Source organism: Trachurus japonicus, chromosome 1 (assembly GCF_045865225.1).
Source record: "Trachurus japonicus isolate A0001 chromosome 1, Traja_1.0".
Classification (NCBI taxonomy): domain Eukaryota; kingdom Metazoa; phylum Chordata; class Actinopteri; order Carangiformes; family Carangidae; genus Trachurus; species Trachurus japonicus.
The window spans coordinates 14,583,950-14,602,918 of record NC_140907.1 but is presented as its reverse complement, the minus strand read 5'-3'; the positions used below and the strand labels follow the sequence as shown (position 1 = coordinate 14,602,918).

The 18,969-nt window shown below is 39.8% G+C and overlaps 1 protein-coding gene across 1 annotated transcript; it reads left to right on the top strand.

The window, feature by feature from the left end:
- The first annotated feature begins 5,538 nt into the window (after nt 1–5,538).
- pik3r5 (phosphoinositide-3-kinase, regulatory subunit 5) lies at nt 5,539–18,451 on the top strand. Its single transcript, XM_085774385.1, has 17 exons — nt 5,539–5,775; nt 9,744–9,859; nt 9,964–10,032; nt 10,848–10,986; nt 11,636–11,705; nt 12,144–12,318; nt 12,544–12,712; nt 12,793–12,861; nt 13,168–14,015; nt 14,135–14,260; nt 14,436–14,567; nt 14,762–14,855; nt 15,292–15,368; nt 15,782–15,875; nt 16,117–16,199; nt 16,758–16,873; nt 17,256–18,451. Exons 1-17 carry the CDS (start codon nt 5,676–5,678, stop codon nt 17,404–17,406), a joined length of 2,628 nt encoding a protein of 875 aa, XP_085630511.1. The 5' UTR covers nt 5,539–5,675; the 3' UTR covers nt 17,407–18,451.
- The last annotated feature ends 518 nt before the right edge of the window (nt 18,452–18,969 follow it).

The following is an 18,969-nucleotide window of genomic DNA, read 5'->3' as shown; positions in this document are numbered from 1 at the left end:
ATCATAACTTAATCAAATGCAACAGGATATGGTTACACTAGAAATCATGGACATCTGCTTCCTCATCTGAATAATAAAACCCAGTGTTGTTCGTCGGGAAATTCAGCAGACAAAGACTCAGTCAGTTCTGTTTGTGTAGCAGAGACACCAGCTGCCAGTTATTTGGAGTCGAGTATCATAACCTGATATTACAGCACTTGATATTTGCATTTACAATAGTTTCATCCATTTTTATCAGTGTTTATTGAGGAAGCGAAGACTGTAGCCTTAGTAAAGTGACAAAACAACCTCAGTGTTTTGGTGCTGTACCTAACTGTGGAGCAAATTGATGCATCTCATGTATTTTTGAAGCTGATACTTCCTGTTGTTTGAGTCTCTTTTATGCATATGCACATAGTGCTGCTCAACCCCACTATCCTTTGCATGTCTATAACAGCTAGATTGCAGAAGAAATCAGTCTGGATTTATTACAAAAACAGTCATCTCCAAAGTACTTTTAGAATTTAATCAGTCATTTAAAAACTTAATATCCTTACTGATAATAGACTCTGTTATGACATTGTTTTGATGCAGTAGAGGTTGAAAATTGAGGTTTTACGTGCACACACACTTTGACACACATAACAACAAAACATTCTCACAGTCACCCACCCACCCACTCAACCCACACATACAAACACACAACCACACTCCAACTCCAAGACCTCTTCCATCAAACTGCTGCGTTCTCACCGGTAGCTCTTGTTTGAACTAAAGGGAAGCACTTAGTTACAGCAGAGCTTTGGAGTTTGGCCGCTGTTGTTTCCTAAAGCCATAAGAGGCCAGTTCACATCCACTTGGTCAGTGGAGAGAAAGGTGGTGGGGGGTGGAGGAACGGAGGATGGGGGTTGGGGGTGGATTAGAGAACAACTCTGTGGGCCAGCAGAGGAAGACTGGATGTGAATATCAGACTCTATCAATTAGGATGGGGGTGGGGATACAGTGAAAATGACAGGCATGGATACTGTACTCTCTCTCTCTCACTCACTCACACACACACACACACACACACACACACACACACACACATGCACTCCTCCTTGGTCTGTGGGAGTGTATCTGAGAGTCTGATCACACCACAACAATAGGGAGGCACCTGCTTCCTCAGCTGAGCAGGGAAGCTACCTTCCTGTTAGGAAGCAGTTGGTAATGGGATCAGTGAGGGAGATGGGAAGCATAAAGAGAGAGAGACACACAGGTGGAGGTGCAGCGGTAGGAACTGCTTGGTTTTGTCTGAGAAATGTTAATAGTGTTGACAAACAGCACAACAGAGAGAGACTACATACAGTAGTGACAATATGCGGAAATAATGGAAAACTACCGTTAGAAGGTCATTAAGCGGTCATAGCGTCCAGTTGTTATCATACTTGATGTTGCTGACCTATGAAGATTCTTCCAAAATGCTCCATGCTCAGAACTGTAACCCATCGACAAGCACTTCTCCAACATCATACTCTGAAACTGTTAAGGTTTTTTGTTTTTTAATGCTACTGTTATTGCTTTACCTTGGTCTTCACCGCCACTGGTCACTGTGTGGGGTAGATGAGAAAGACAAAAGGGAAGCATAAGTTTCAATGATGGGTGAAATATAATTGTTAGCAAAGTGATAAATGTGATTGTTTATCTGTTGTTGTCCAGACCAGTGGTTTCTCCATTTGGTGGCTAACAATACAGGCTCTTGTTATTGAGCTGCAACTGTCAGTTTGATGTTGCACCATTAACATATTCAGTGTGGACAAAACACAGCGTCCTTCTCTTTTATTAAGCTGAAAAGATGACCCCCAGTAAGGCTGTGGTTGACTCCATATAATTCCTCATAAATTGTGTGAGGCCACGCAGACGCTGCTTGTTTTTGTCTGACTGTTGCAAGTTGAAAGCCATGAGTGGAAAAGTGGAAGTGACCTTGTTGACTCTTAGGGATGTGCTGCATACATCCTCTTATGAAACACCACAGACTCATGCATTTGCAACATGACCAGCAGCAAATTGACGTAAACAACTAGATGTTGACACTCTGGAGTAGGGATTGAATTTTACTCACAGCCCAAAGCTAGCTCACTTTATATTATGTTCATTGGGCAAACTGTCTGATCTCTTAGTACATTTCAAACAAATACCCAATCAAGCAGCTTCTGTAAAGGGTATTATACCAACAGAGCTATTACTGTTGGGAATTATAAACTTTCACTGCGTCATGCCACCTCATATAAGCTCCTCACCTCTTTTATTACTTTTTCATGTCTCCATTGAACCCCATCCTGGACGCAGGAGTCATCATAGCTTTGACTTATTAGTTCCTTCCACTCTCGCCGGGCTCTCATCCAGCTCTGTCCAACCTCGACAATGACCGGAGTCCCTTAGCAAGTGTCCTACATGCTCGCGCCCACATACCTCTCTGTTCGCCACCTCAGTGCCACTCAAGACTTCACTTTAGACACAATATGTCTCTGGGGAGGAGGGACCGCTGAGAAAAAAAACAAGAAGCTGTGTAGATGTGTTGTTTACTTGTGGAGCTGCTGGTATTGTTGTTGAAAGGTAACTGTAGGAAAAAGAGTGGAGTGGTGGGGGATTATTCAACTTCATTTCCCTGGCCTCCTGAACCTGGAGCTTCCTGCCCCACTTCTCGACCGCTGCTAATAATTAGGTGGGTGGGTCAGATGTTTGTACAGTGTACGTGTGTCTTAGTACGGTGTATCTCTTAAAGCATGCGTGTGAATATGCAGACAATTGTTTTTAAGTTTGCCTACCGTTTCAAAACTGTGACATCTTTGAAAACATCTGTGAAACCAGCACATTTAAAGCTTAGGCTACTTGTTAACATGTTACATTTTTCAATTCACTTTAGCTAAGGTATGTTTAAAAAAAAAAAAGCACATTTCATGCTGGCCTATTTTTTGGAATAAGGTTATTAGGTAAGTGGGTGTGAGTGCGTGAGTAATTCATTAACACTATTCATTTATATCTGGCTTTCATATGAAGTGGGGAATTTGTCACACTTAGAGGGGAAATTTTGAGAACACGCAATCTGACAAAAACACTTTTAGATGTCATTGCTCATTTCTGCCCCTCTGACTTCACATTGTCAGCAATCTTGTTGCACATTTCACTTGTAGATTTTAATCATTCATGTAAACACAAGAGGTGCAACTACATTTAAGTTACTGTGTTTGTCATCACTGATGTTTTTAAGCTTGCTCACATTTTCAATCATGATTAGTAATCATCAGACATGCAAAAAATGTTTTCTTCAATGAAACAAGTTCATAAAGTCTGACGTTAATTTACCTGGAATTTTTGTGGTCAAAAAAATTAGAGTTTATGACTTATGATTATGTGTACATGTCAATCAAAAATAAGTCCTCAGCTGCTCAAGATCTATAAAAAGTTCTTCTTTTCTTTAGGGAAGTTTTTGTTTTTGGTAATTTCCCAATATTTTACACGCATGTACTGCATTTGCATGGAAAAACTCTGAGCTGTGGAAAGATAGGCTATATTAAGCACCATGGTGCATCATCAGTGACCTTGTAACTTTTCCTTTTGACAGCATTTTAATAAATGTTCCAGTAAATCCTGGTTTGTCTTATACGGAAACTAATTACATCTTTCACAGCATTTTCAGTTTTCTTGATCACCCAGGCACTTCAGGTGTTTTATTAATTTTGTTTTACATTAGTGCATCCCATTTACTCAAAAATCTATAACCAGTTAGCAAGTCAGGGAGTCAGGTCATCTTTTTTTGTACAATGAAGAACATCTTGGAATAGATTTAGAAGAAATTTGTCTGTAAAGATATACTGTACGTTGACACTACAGATTTGTGTTTTCCACTCTGTATCAAGAATAAATAGAGCTTTCCTACAAATGGTGACATATGGCATGTTGGGGACAGCTTGTTTCTTTAAAGATGCAATTTAGTGACCAGTGTGATCAGCGGTACAAATAGTCCCCCACAAAAACACCTGTGCAATTTTAAGGGGAATTCATGGGTCTTGCAATGTAAGTGGTCCACCACAAATTTGTTTTTGTTTGTTGTTTTTTGTAAAGTTTGTTTTCCGGAGCAGCTATGGCCAGCTTTTTGCTGTGGTTGGTTTGTGTCACCATTTTAAAACTGTGTCATTAAACACCTGTTACCATGAATGTTGTTTGTCTACTCTAAATACAGTCAGGGTTTATAAATCTGTCACACCACTGTTTCAAGTGACTGGTGGGACGTCCCTGCTATCTTGCTATGCATATATCCTCTGAAGAGACATGTTCATAACAGAACTGAAACAACTTGCCACACCTGGGTTCTCCTCAGTTGCTACATGAAAAACAGCCAAATCAAATGCAATGATGGCCTGAAGGTTTTATGAAAAAAAGTGAAGTTCAGCGCATCCTTGCGTCTTCAGTGGTGAATATATGATGTACTTATAGACCTGTGGTAATACTGGAATTACACAATGTACTATTTTCACTCCACTGTACAAAACTGATTCACATCTCTGATAACAATCATAATGATTTTTAGCATGAAAGATGAAACAACTAGCCAACCGTCTCTTTCAACCTACTTCACAAGTCATACTGGGAAAGTCAAGGGCTTGTTTTGTTTTGTTCAACGTTTGTGTCCAAGCTTGTTGAGTGATGTTTAAATGTCATGAATCCAACACAGCAATTACTGCCAATGTAATGTTTATGCTAAACGCTTAACTAGTCTGTGAGTGTGTATTATTTGCTTTGTTGATGTTACTCTTTCTACTGGTGATGGTGGCTAGGCATGACCCATAACTGACACTGAGCTGAAGGTAGAGGTAGTTTGTTGTTGCTGGATTGAGTATCTTGTAGCTGTGTTACCATGCTTCAGAAGACTGCACCGTCTGCAGAACTGAACTTGTTTTGGTTGTGACTCATGTTCAACTGCCTACCTTACCAGCCTAATCATGAAAACACAAGGCGGCATATTCACATCCAGTCACAAAAACATGAAGGAGGTATTTACTTTTGTCCACCAGCGTCACAGCACAGTTCCACATCTCATCCTATTGATTATATATTCTTATAGCGGTCCATAACATTTAACACCAGATTTACAATAAACCAAACTCCAGTGACTACTCAGCATTGTATTAGCATTAGTTTATCCTAAATACGAAACTGCTCTACTGTACAGCAAATCACCTGTTGTAATGTACACTGTATACAAATAATAGAAAAGAACAACAACTAAAAACTGGCTGATGTGAAGAAAGCGAGGAAATAAAAACAACATTATTCAGACAGTCAGACAAAACGCATTTCAGCTTGTGTTTTAAATAGCAGGTGTCCAGTCTGTAGTGAATGTGATATTTCAGGAATTATGGCAACAAAACATAATAACAATGTAATGTTTTTCCTTCCTCTCAGTAATGTCCCTTTATGGTTTGTGTGTCTTCTGAGACTAATTTTCATACATAGCGGGTGATCCGCCTTTATGTAAAATAAATGAGATAACACACACACTGTCCATGAAAAGGGAGGAGCATGTGAGTGTGTGCATGAAAACATAACTGATAACATCCCCTAGATTACATGAGTTGGAATTGAGCTATGCATCATATTTTGATACTTAATGTCAGGTGTCTCTCCTGTCGCTCCACAGAAGCTGAGTGGTGAAGATGCAGCACACCTCGTGTACAGAGGACAGGATCCAGCACGCTCTGGACAGGTGTCTGGACGGACTGAGACAGAGCCCGACAGCAGCACACCACTGGAACGGTAAGATGAGGACCACAGCGGAGATTGGCACATGTTGAAAAGGGTTAAGTGAGGACGTGTGGCAGTGGCTCATGTAGCAACAACCAATTCAGTTTCTGCACTTCTAAAATGATGATATTTGAATTTGTACAGAAATTGTAATGTATGGTTACCTAGGAATGTCATGATAACAGTACATTTTCAACTCTGTCTTTTTTCATGGCATCTACTTGAAAATCAGGTTCCACTGGGGAGTCCATAACTCTCTGCCCTATTGTAGAAATTTGTTTTCATCAAGATCTGCATTAAAAAGTATGACAATAATAATGTTACTTTTCAAATAATCAAAAATATTCATCCTTTAAAATTGGGTCATTGATTATATTGATGTTGCACAAACATCAATGTCACTCGTTTGGTCCATAGCCTGAACTTTCCAATTTAGTCAAAATCTAACATCAGTTTTTTTCTAGATTACTAAAAAGAAAAAAAAGATAGGCATGGAGCAGAGATTGTGAAATATGGGGTTTGTCTGGTTAGCTATACCAAAGTTAAGAAAAAACATCCCTTTTTACTGTTTGAGCTCACATTAGTCATACTCAGGTCAGGGAAGATAACATCAACTGACCTTTTCCACAGCAGAAATGTTGACATGCTATAGCAGGGAAAGTACTGGTGTTTAACAAAGTTGAAATAATTGTATGCGCTAGTCCACTCACTTTACTCACTTGAACACTTACTGTTATTGATCTACTTCTAGAAATCCTGCTATTTGAAGTTAGGATGTTTGAAATTGTAGGATTGCTACTTCAGTCCTCTCCATCATATACTGTATCTGTCAGCCCAATTGATGCATTTAACCAAATATATTGTTTTTATTTGACATGCTAGTCTTATGACTGTTATGTGGGTCATTCTATTTCTAGGAAAGTAAATGCAACAGTTTTTTTCAGAATTTACACCACCAGTAAAAACATTTGTACGTGCTATACGCCGTTGGCGGTTGTTTGTTCACACTTTCTCAGCACGACGACAGTACGACAGACGCACACTCAGCACAGAGAGTAAGAGTTTTGAGCCTTCCGAAGCGTCTGAGCTTGTTGTTGGTGACACCGTTGCTGTAAGATCATCAGGGCAATGTGTTATTGGGTGCTGGAGGAAGTTGTGTGAATAGACAGCTGGGAGGAAGTGGTACCACACACCACAGTGTGTATGAGGCATCATGAGGCAGGAGGAGTTACTATGGTGCATACTGTAAAAACAGAGTGGGACCCGCATGCCAACCAGCACCAGATAGCGTGACGCAAAGCCACCTACACAAACACATCCTGGGTATTCGACCTCATAGTTTGTGATTGTGTGGTTTTGACATATACAGCATACTAGCTGGCATTTGTTTCATGTCTCCTCCGCCTCCTCTTTCTCCTGCTCACTGCTGTTCGAGGCCCTATAGTGGCCGTTTACAAGATTTCTAGGGATGCGTGCAGTAATGTCCAGCCTTCTACTTTAGAAAATCAAATTTGCATCTCACCTGGATCATTCAAAACGTTCATAATCAATTCCTACACAGGCATCTTATCAAAATTAACTTGCAGAGCTTCCCATTGAAAACTCATGATGCAAATACACCTCTGACCTTTAAATAGACGCGGCATGCTGCTTTTTAGAGATTACTAGATAACACCTCAATGTGTGACAGAGCTTCAGAGAAATTCAGCAACTGGTGAAAACATCATTAATAACCGTTGCTGTGTTGGAAACTGAGCCTCTTAGAGATGCACTGGGAGCTAATGAGGCCGATGGATTGATGGAAAGTAACATGTGCGTGAGGAGTCAGTCATCACCTTCAGTTGTTTTTGTAAGTGTGACAGACTTCAGAGTGGTGTGGTTTTAGATACTGTATTCACAGCTTTCTCCTTTTATACTGTAATAGAAATATTGCAGACTGAGCTCTATGAAAGAACACAATCCTCAACAACACAATTACATCTAACAAATAGTCTCAAGAGGGCATTTTGACAAAAGGGAAAGAAAGGCAACATTTTGAAACACTTGTTTTCTATAACCTGAATGAGAACATTTCGTGATTCTACTTATCCCCACTTCTTTTAGTAAATTTGGTCTTAAATCCCCCTAATTTTCCTTTATTTTGAAATTTTCTAGTATGAAACAATATTTAAACTCTCTTTGCTTTCTTGCAACAGGAAATCCATCCTGCCAATTTTGTTCATGTACGTACAAACATCCTATCTTAAACACGAAACAAAAGGTGATAAAACACACCCTCAAAGTGAACAAGAACCTCTGACAGTTATGGACTTTTAAACTCTTTTGTGAGTTGTTGCACGTCTGCAATTGGTTTATGGCAACCAAACGCATGTCTGAAGTGATACCCACCTCATAAATAAGTGTTAGATTCATTTTCATTCTTAAGATTTCTCGAATGTGAGCTGAAATGCCTCGACTGTACTTTCAGTTTGAATAGCCTAATGAACAGTTGCATAACTGTTCATGTAGTTTTCTTATTTGTGATGATGATATGTGAAACAACCCCTGGTGGTTTAGTTATTGTTTATATTTCCATGTACTGGTGATGTGGTTGCGCAATGAAGGTGCAGTCAAATTAAGCTTGATGAAAACACTGATAAGAGTTAGCCTATAACACAATCATATATCACTAGACAAAACATCTACAGTACTAATAAGTATTTACAGTCTATATTATTACATAACCTATTACCTGTCCCATGATGCCTGTGCGCACTAGCTGTTTTACCAGTGGTTAAACTTGAACAATAACATATCATTAGGTCAACTTTGTTTCTCCACCTGTGCATATTGCACACTTATCTGCCTTAGTTGCAGTATTTTGCATCATGTTGCTATAACTGAGTGGTCACTGTTGTGCCCTGTAGCTGACGTAAATTCAAAAGTGATCATGGGCTTGTTCTCCAATAACTATAGCTCATACACACATTCAGAAAACAAAGCTAGTAAAGCCTGTTCCCTCAAACTATTTCTCCAGGAAAAGAGCCTTTTACCTGAGGTGCAGAATGGGGTCATTACAGGTGTGCTTGTTCTTGCTTTTGACTTGAACTGGAAATCAAGTGAATTCTGTGCTTGGTTTGTGTAATGCAGTTTTACAGCTTGTTTATATTACAGTACTTTTGCATTATGATATGGTGCGTTGTTTATAAAGTCTTATTTAAAAGCATGTTTCAATCTCAATTAAATTAAAGGGGAATCGCAGTTTCTTACAATCTGGACCTTATTTCTAGCATAAAATACGACTCACCAAGATAACTGGTGTCATGAACGCAGTCGGCATTCGGGTCCATTTTTAGCGCAACTAGCCGCAGCTTTAGTAAATCCAGGTTGAGGAGATGAAGCCTGTGGAAGCTGAACTTCTTCCAGCTGCTCATTTTGTTCTGACAAGTCGGAAACACGCAGAAACGAACCAAAGGTAGCAACATCCGCGCAGAAATTATATCATCCAGGTCAGAGGTTAGTAGGCCTACAGTACTGCAGGTCAACCTTTAGACCCCGGATATTGATAACAGCTAACCCCGCACCCCGGACTCAGAGGGGAATAGCACTAGTATCATAACGAAAATATTGGTGAAATGAACGAGTTTCGCGGCAGATGATGTGTTATTCAGGGGCTGCATTGCGCTGCCTTGTACGTGTTTGCATTATACGCGGCTCTCGGCTGGATCTAATTTCTTCAGAACGACTTGTAATGACACCAAAGTTATCTGTGTGAGTAAATGATCATATTTCATGCTAGAAATAAGGTCCAGATTGCAAAAAATGGCAATTACCCTTTAATGCCTATTTAAATAAAAGCCATGTCTCATCAGAAAAGACTGACCACAGATATTTTGGGTAATCCATGTATCTTATTTATCTCCTTACATGTGTACCTGTCTGTGTTGAACTTGTTGATGTGTCTACTGTATTTAAAAAAACATTTACATGCTTTGTTTCAGTGCTGATGTGCTCAGCGGGTCAGTCAATGAACCGCTGGAGCCTGGAGGAGTTGGTGAAGAGAGACCCCGAGCACTTCCTCATCCTCTTACAGCAGATCATCATAAAGACCAAAGAGGTGAGAGGATAAAGATGTCAGAAGGTCACGGCCAAAGAGAGTTGCTCAAGGTGTGATTTCCTTAACACACCATGCTATTTGTCTGTCTGTGTGTTGATGTTCAGGTTCAGGAGCAGTGTCAGTATGAGCTGGTGACTCCTCTGGCTATCATGTTCTTCTCCACACTGCTTCAGGTACAAATTGTCTTCATCTACATCACTTAAACATTTAACCTTTCATCACCTCCTGGCTCCTGCATTGATTCATGATTGTGTACAAATATCCTCCATCCAAAAGGTCAATTAGTTCCTCAAATCAAACCACTGTGACGCATTGTATTTGCTTACTGGACAATATTAAAAAAAAGTTTTTCAGACAAGCTTATAAATAATCAACCAGAAAACACCAAGAAAAATCACCAGAAAAAATCTCAGTAATTTGTCATTGGAAATATCCAGTCAAGTAAACATGGCAGGTTTTCTGTGCAGACAAGAATTGGCTGCACTTTTCAGTAGATGCATTGGAGGATTCTCGATCAATAAAACAACATCATTGGAAAGCTTAAAAGTCTTTTTTAGGATATACAGTACATGGTGAACAGAGAATTTAGTTTAAAATGTTTAGCAGCTAACACTGTTTTGATGTTTGAAAATCACAGGACAAATGTACTTCTGACCATTATTATGAAATATATAACAAACACTGCACTATAAATGAAATAAATAACATGACATCACCCATCAAACTGTGTATGAGGTGTTTTTAGTGTTCATGACATTGAACAGTAATAAAATGATTGCTATGAATGAGATCAAATTTGCTACTATTGTTGTGATGTTGTCAGCTAAAATGGTTTATTAAACAGAATCTCAAGTCAATAAAATCCATACAATCATAACTGCGCAGCAAAACACCATACAGCACAGAAGTGTAAATGTATATAAAGGGGTAACACATGAAGCTTCCAACAGGTCCCCACTAACATGTTTGGTTTGTGCTGTGATTTCAGACACCTTACTGTCCTTCAGACACAGAGCTGCTGGAGGAAGCTGTGGAGGTGTTTCGCTGCTTCCTCACCTGGCCTGAGCCTTACTGCAGTGTGTGTAAAAACCTCCTCTCCACACTACAGCTGGAGATCAAGGCTCCAGGTAATTATGGAGCGTATCATTCATCCTTAAACAGTTCTCTCACTCTCCTTGTGTCTCTTTTTAATGACTCGTCTCTGGAACGCACTCTTCAGCTTCACTTTAAATCTTTTTTTTCCAGCCGTTGTAATTGCCCTCCCCCTAGTGACAAGCCAAAGAAATGCATTTCAGCATCATAATTTCAACAACAGCATCAACGACAGCAGTGGCAGGAAGCTGATAAGGCTTTGAGTGAACTTCTTCATACTAATGTGATATTGTTTAGAAGTGGATGTAACTGTAGGTTTTACAAAAAACAATAAAAAAAGACGAAGTCCCATTTGAACGCCTACGCTGACAGTAACAGGAAGGGTCAGAGGAAGGACCAGTATCACATCAACAGACTGTATGAATAAATGATGAATAAACGATACTTCACCTTACGTAATGTGTTTTTTTTAAAGGTGTTTTAAAGCACACCACTGTAATTCACTTTATTGATACAATTTTTTTTAACAATGTTTAACAATCTGTTATGGATACACTATTGGCCACTTATCTGTCTGCCACCACTCCATCAGGATATAGTTACGGATAATACTGTGTTCCTGTAAAGTTGATTGAATAAAAACCATTGTCACATCAAATTAAATTTATTTTCTATTTTCCGCAGGGATTTCCTTTCAGAGATTGGTGAGAGAAGAGCAAGGCCTGAACACCTCCAGCCAATGCTCCAAAACTATGTAAGTCCACACTCACTGAAACTTGACAGTGATTGTTTTGTGATACACTTTCTTTACACCAAGTATGCTGTATGTGCTGTGTGCATCGTCAGTTTTTTCATGATTAACAAACATTTTTGATGTTCAGAGACACATGTCTGCAGTGGAGATAAATATAGATGTCACACTGCAACATCTTTATACGGTACTTCATGTTCTGCTTTCATGCAGGCTGTAGTTAAAAATGAAAGAAAAAAAAGAGAGTGCACTGGGTGTCTGACAGTTATCTGTGATACTGAATAAACAGCCTGGTTGGTTAGCAGTGGAAAGTCCCTCTTCATCCCCTTCTCCACCCATAAAACCCCGCCACCACCGCTATAGCATCCTGCTTGTATCTCCCATACGTGAATCTGTGCATGTTCACACATTAACCATACATCGTCTCTGTGCTGCCTGCAGGACGGTGCTGCTGATGAAGCCGGGTGAGGTGCCTGCAGACTTTCTCTCAGTGGCTGAGCAGCTCAGTCGCATTCAGCACTCACAGAAAGAGACCTACATCACTCTGATCAAACATGCCTTCCAGTCCACATTAGGCACCAAGTATCCTCTACATATCATCCACACTGTCCTACAGGTATGTAGAGATGCTCTCACAAGCAATGAAATTGTATTTTCAGTATACATTTCTTTAAAAGAGAATTAATTGTTACAAACAGATATGAGTTTATGAAACTTTTCTATTACTTTTGAACTTATAACCATTAACACTATATAACCATGTAAGCATTATCAAAAAAAATATGTTGCATATGTACAATACATTTAAATGTACTATATCATATTTGCCAACTGTTTGCAGGGAAAGACTGTGACTGAACTTGGTGAGATCTTCTCCACGGTAAATGACGTGCTAGAGACGGCTGCTGCCATAGAAGATCCTCTGAAGGGACGCAGTCACGTGATCAAGGGACTGGAGGGACTGAGAGAGAGGTTAAGAATCCCAGCATCCAATGGAAGGAAGTCTGACGGTAAGAGAGTATTTTCATGAACTGTATATCACAGGTATCTCATTAAGTCTGGCTCTTACAGTTATTTTGCTGTTTTTCAGGAATGCTACAGACGCTACCACTGCCCACTGCCAAGTGTTACATGTTTCACTGGGAAAACGATAACTTTGGTAAATATTCACTGTGATAATTTATTACTTTTATTAATTGATAATACAATTAAAACAGGTAATGGTTTTTATTGTTGTTTAAAAAAATACACAAATCATTCAAACCAGTCAACTGTTTCAATGTTATAGCTGTATATGTCTATGAACTCTTTTCTGTAGTCATTTCAGTTCCAGTTTGATTATGACAGACATATAAACCACATTTCCCACACAAAGTCATATAGGAAATAAGACAACATGCAACATGCAAAGACAACATGAACACCAAGATGAGTGATTAATATCTGTTGGTTTTGATTCTTGCAGATGTATTGAACACCCTATTGGAGCATGACCCTGATTATCTCACCACTGATGGGCAAGCTGAGGACGAAGACAAGGTAGACAGTGGATGGATGGATGCAGATGAGGGGGAGGAGGAAGAGGACAAAGACGAGGAGCATGGAGTTAGATCGCCTGTGAGCACCAAGCACCGTGACTCCACCTTTTCAACCATCTCCACCACCTCCAAAGACTCCATGTTCTCCACCTTGTCTGTCACCTCAGAGTCCTATGCTTCATCGCTCATATCTGGCACTTCTGGAGCTGACAGTGACTACTTTGATGATTCAGATGAAAATTACTCCTCCTCCCCTGTTGCAGATATATGCTCACCAAGGTCTTCAAAATCTTCGGGAAGACTGAGCCAGCACTTTTACAGACTCTTTATCAAACCCAAACCCAAGAGCACTCGGTCACTAATCCGGGCAAAAAGCTTAGGAACCACAGAATCAAAAGACATTTCAGTGGTGCGAGAGAAGCGTTCCAACTCTCTGCCACAGCAAGTCAAGTTGCGCAGTCCTGAGCCCTTACTCCAGCCGCAAAGTCAAACTCTTCGGCATGTTTGCTTCAGAAGGAGGCCTATTCTCAGCAGTGATGAGGACAGTAAGAATACTACACTGAGGGTGGTTGTGTTTGGTGCTGATCATGTAGCGGGGAAGGTGGCCCGAGCTTACAATAGCCTGAGGAGGGAGGAGAGCGCATGTCCACGTCTCAGCAGGGTCTTCAAGCTTCAGTTCTACTTTGTTCCTGTGAAGAGGGACTCAGCAGGAGGACTGGGGAGTCTGAAGACCAGTGCTATGGTTCAAAGTCCAAAAGGAGCAGCCCTGTCCAATGTAAGAAGAATAATATCCAAATCTAACCTCAAACACCACTCGAACTGAAAAATCCAAATAACCTGCACATGTACAAAAACTTCACTGTTTGGTTTTAATTATCACTTTTTCTCAAACAGGGTCTTCACCTCCCAAGCACAGGGGACAGCACTAATGACATTGCCCATCTTCTTGGTATGTTGGACCCTTGGTACGAAAGAAACACTCTCAGCCTGCTCAACTTGCCCGCCAACGTCGTCTGCCAGGTACAACTGGAATCTAATCAAACATACAGTATCCCAAAGTCTAACATTCCTGTTTATTCAACTAAGACTGCTAAGTGTTGTTATTATTCATTCCTTTCAACAGTGTCTCATATCCAGGCTCTACCGTCATACTGTATCATCATCAAGTGTTAAATGTTGTCAAACTCTTTTGCAGCAAACCTCAAAGACAGAGTCAGAGTCCTATGACAGCTCATATGAGCAGCGCCTACCTATCCTGGCTGACTTGGTCCTGTACTACTGCCGCTATGCTGCCCGACCAGCTTTGATCCAGCTCTACCAGGCTGAGGTTGGACAGCTTAAACCCAGACACACACACACAATTTTTAATGAACTTCCTTCTGCTATGAACTAAATTTTAGAAATCCCTGATCCAGCTCTTGGCATCTGTGTGAATAGAAAAATAATATCAATTTTTAGGACCAAAACAAAAAAAAAGCAAACACTTTCAAAGTGACTGACTGAGGATCTTTCATGTTGTAGTTGACATTAGCTGGTGGTGAGAGGAAGACGGAGGTGTTCGTCCACTCCCTGGAGTTGGGTCACACTGCAGGAACACGGGCCATCAAAGCCATGGGTGAGTGTGACGCACACGCATATCCTAGCAACAATGTCACAATAAATAAACCCTCCACTTTTTCCATGCAGCGAAATGCATCATCAGTCATTTTGAGGTGATTACTGAACTAAATTTATGGTTGAGGAACATCTGCTATTTCTATATGATGATTCAGTCTGCTTCTACTTTTCTAGTTTCACTTGTCACCACCGCTTGCACTTCTGATTTTTCATTTCCTTTGAGAAGTTAAAATCCGGGGAAAGCTTTTCATGGTAGTTACTGAGGAACTGATGGTTCTTTGTTTCATCGGTCACAATATTATTCACCGAAAACAAATCTAGCATTTGTTAATGCATGTTGCAAAAACAATGACTGCTGTCTGTAGTGAGTTTAGATATTACAGTGACGGTGAATTCTGATGTGTGTATGTGTGTGTTTATCTCTTTGTTTATAGGTGCTGCCAGTAAACGGTTTGGTATTGATGGTGACAGAGAAGCAGTGCCTCTGACATTGGAAGTGGTTTACAACAGGGTAAGGTTCATTATCCCTTTTGGAGACAGTAAAGGTTTTCAGTGTTTATTCTAATTCAGCTGGTTTCAGCTGTGGTCACTTCTCCACAAGAAATGACACATTAAAATATCAAGTTTGCATAACAGCATTCAGATATACCTTGTCCTGACAAACCTCTGGCTTTTGCCTTTGTCATTCTGGTGGTACAGTGTAATGCGTTAAGCATTATGTCATCCATAATATGATGCCACAGTTTATTGATTTAAAAGATCTGAACACCACAGAAAGTCTCATGTTGGTTAGATACATTACTTTACTGTAATTAGAAATGCTGTTCCCAATTTCAAACTCTAAAGTAGTAGTCAAGATGCAGCCATCATTAAAACTGTTTGTGTGTGTGTTTTTCCAATCTTATGCTCCCTCCTCCTCTTTAGGTGGTGATTAGTGGGAGAAGCCAGTGGAAAAGAGAAACAAAAGTCTGTACTTCAGTAAACTTGACCAAAGCGTGCAAGAACCCTGAGGAACTAGGTATGCTGCTGGTTACAGTTCACACACACTCACACAAGTCAGTGAACTGTTTGAATCAATTGTGGACTGTGAACGCATGAACTGCGGAGATGTACCTCACTTTATAATTACTCTTTATGTTCGGTGTGAGATGTGAGAAGTATTATTAGTTTTTTTTCCTTGATTATGATCATTAAGTGATGATGAAGCATTTACTGTCAGATGTGTGTATCCATAATCTAACTAAAATATTCTCTGTCAGATTCGAAGATGGAGTGCCTGCAGCTCACAATGACTGAGGTTCTGAAGAGACAGAATGGCAAGACCAAGAAAGGTTATAACCAGGTGAGCTAGATGTGAGATCAGTCTGCCTTGGTGGTTTGTGGTTTGAAAAAAAAAAAGCAGCAGCGTGCTTTCACAAACAGCTTTGAAACACATTCTTTATTTCAAGACAGACACCTCTATACATCCTGGATAGCATCTCAAATTAATCTGTCATCTCACATACCTTGAGAACAAAGTTTTTTTCACACTGACAGCTTGAAGGAACAGAAAGCCGCAGCACTCAGTCTGTTTTTGCCCTTGCATGTTTTGGCAATAATGTTGTTTACTCAACATTGTAGCTTGATCTGTTAACCTCATTTAGACTGGGAGCTTCGACTTCTAATCGCCATTACAAACCTCAGCAGAATGTAGACCTATTTAAATGACATGATTTGATAGCTCAAGGCTTTTTCCTACAGTATACCTACCAAAACAAACATTCAAGTGGCAAGAGAGATAAATATTGTTTTGCAATAATAATGAGTGCAAATATATCTCCACGGTTTTTTTTCCTTCTGTCCTGCAGAATGTATATTCATGAGTTGCAAATACGTTTGTTTTCGCTCCTTCTATTTATAGCAGCTGAATGTGACAGAAGTGAAGGTGGACAAAGTGCAGGTCAGCGGTGCTGAAAACACAACCTTTGCTGTATGTCTGGACCAGGATGAGAAGAAGATACTACAGTCAGTTACCAGGTGTGCAGACACACACACACACACACACACACACACACACACACACACACACAGTAATTAGTTAGTAATACAGTCCCTTTAAAATGGCTATGCTCCCATTGTCTTGTCAGATTTCATAAGGTAAATGATTTGGGTCACCTGATGAAAGCAAATATAAAACACCTCTAAAGAATTTCATAATATCACAGAAATGATTTTTCATTATAAAGATGGACTCACTGTTTCTTGTTATGTTCTCACTTCATTTCCTTAACTCATCTGAATCCTGTGTAACTCAGTTACCTCCCAGGAACATACACGCATAGAAAAAAGTACACATATTCCATTCACTCACATTCCCGTTAAAGCTGATCTAATTCACATCTCCCTCTGTCCTTTCAAGGTGTGAAATATCAGTGTGCTATAAACCTGACAGCTCAAGTGACTGGAGTCTAAGAAAATCCCAGACATCAGCTCAAATCCAGCCTCTTCACCCCACCTTCTGCTCCCTCCTCTGCCTGCCTATAGTCACTTTCAGTGGGGCTCTTCCCTGAAGCTCTTGATCACTGATTTGGGTGGACTGAAGATAAAGGACACTGACTGCAGAGGAGAAGCACAGGATGTACTTTTGAAAAATAATGTCTTCCTAGTGTCTTGAAGCTGTACTTGTCAAGTACATTACACATGGCGGTGGCCTCAGACTGCAGTGGGACACCACTGGTGGAAACACAAGGATGCAAACAGATTGTGGTCATGAGGAAACCTGGCTGGCCTCCAGATACATTTGCATACTAAATAACCCAAGAAACAATGAATGACTACATTCATAATAATTGGAATGATGATGAGTTGAGATTTTTTTTGTGTGTGTCAGGCAATAATTGACTTCTTATAAGACTGTTCAAGTTTCCTTCTTCTGGTTTCAGTTCCTTGTTTCCTTTTGGCAGAGAAGTGACATTAACCACAGTAACATAAAATGTCACTTTTCAAATGCTTGAATCTCCAGAGTCTCAGCTACAATCTAGGACAAACATGACATAGTAAGAGTCGATGCTACTGGGAGACAGAAGATCGTTTTGGAGTCAGACTTTATGAATTTTTCTCTGGACCAACCTACATGGATACAGAGGACCAGGGGAAATTTTGACACCTGCTGACAAAACTGTACTACCTACTGTAAGAGTAGACCTATTGGTGGAAATGATTGGACTATGTGGCTGGCTGTAACTGAGAATGGACACTATGAATTTAGACAACATGTAAATATTATGTCTATGAAATATTGTATTGCATACTGTAACATGAACGTGACACCATATTTGTTTTTATCTGTTCTACATGGACTTAAAGTTGTAACATTGGGAGTTACAATGGCACCATTGCTTTAACTGGATTTATGAATATGACCAGCAGGTGGCTCTCTTGACTTTCCACTTGACTTCAGCTGAACTACGGATTCATGTAGAGTTGGTGACACGGAGTTAAGTCTAACGTTGCCATATCTGTAAAAAAAAAAAAAGTTTGTATAAACCATTTAATTATAACATTCATTTCATCAGGAGCACAGAAAATGAATGAATATGAAAAATAGAAAATTGCTAATGTGGTGCTTTGTAAAAATATTTTTTCACTCCTGATGTTGTAACTATGATGCACATTCACACACAAACACACGTACAAATATATTTATACACACACACACACACACACACACACACACACACACACACACACACACACACACACACACACACACACACACATACTATATGTATATATATATATACTGTATATTTTATGTACTTATAAGGGATAATGTCCTGAACACCTGACTGAGAGTGAAATAGTAGCACTGAATAGACATTTATTTTGTGGAATCAAAGCACTTGAACATTAGATTAAATAAATGAGGTACTTTTATGTTCACAATACTGCCTGGCACAACTGCAGGCTACTGTTCCTACACATCTTTTCTGAAATATTACTAATGCAATGTTGTTGTTGTTGTTGTTGTTTTAAAAATATAGGGTATATGCATGCAAAAGTGACATTTCGAGTTCAGTGATCATTAAAGTGTCTTCAAATGGAGTTTCACCTTGGTTCCATCTATTACACAC

What these genes read in the sequence shown, in the direction of transcription:
- pik3r5 (XM_085774385.1), top strand. Translation starts at nt 5,676, where the DNA reads ATGCAGCACACCTCGTGTACAGAGGACAGGATCCAGCACGCTCTGGAC. An exon ending in AAGGAGCAGCCCTGTCCAAT is followed by an intron (nt 14,016 to 14,134) that starts GTAAGAAGAATA and finishes TTTCTCAAACAG; the next exon opens with GGTCTTCACCTCCCAAGCAC. An exon ending in ATACTACAGTCAGTTACCAG is followed by an intron (nt 16,874 to 17,255) that starts GTGTGCAGACAC and finishes TGTCCTTTCAAG; the next exon opens with GTGTGAAATATCAGTGTGCT.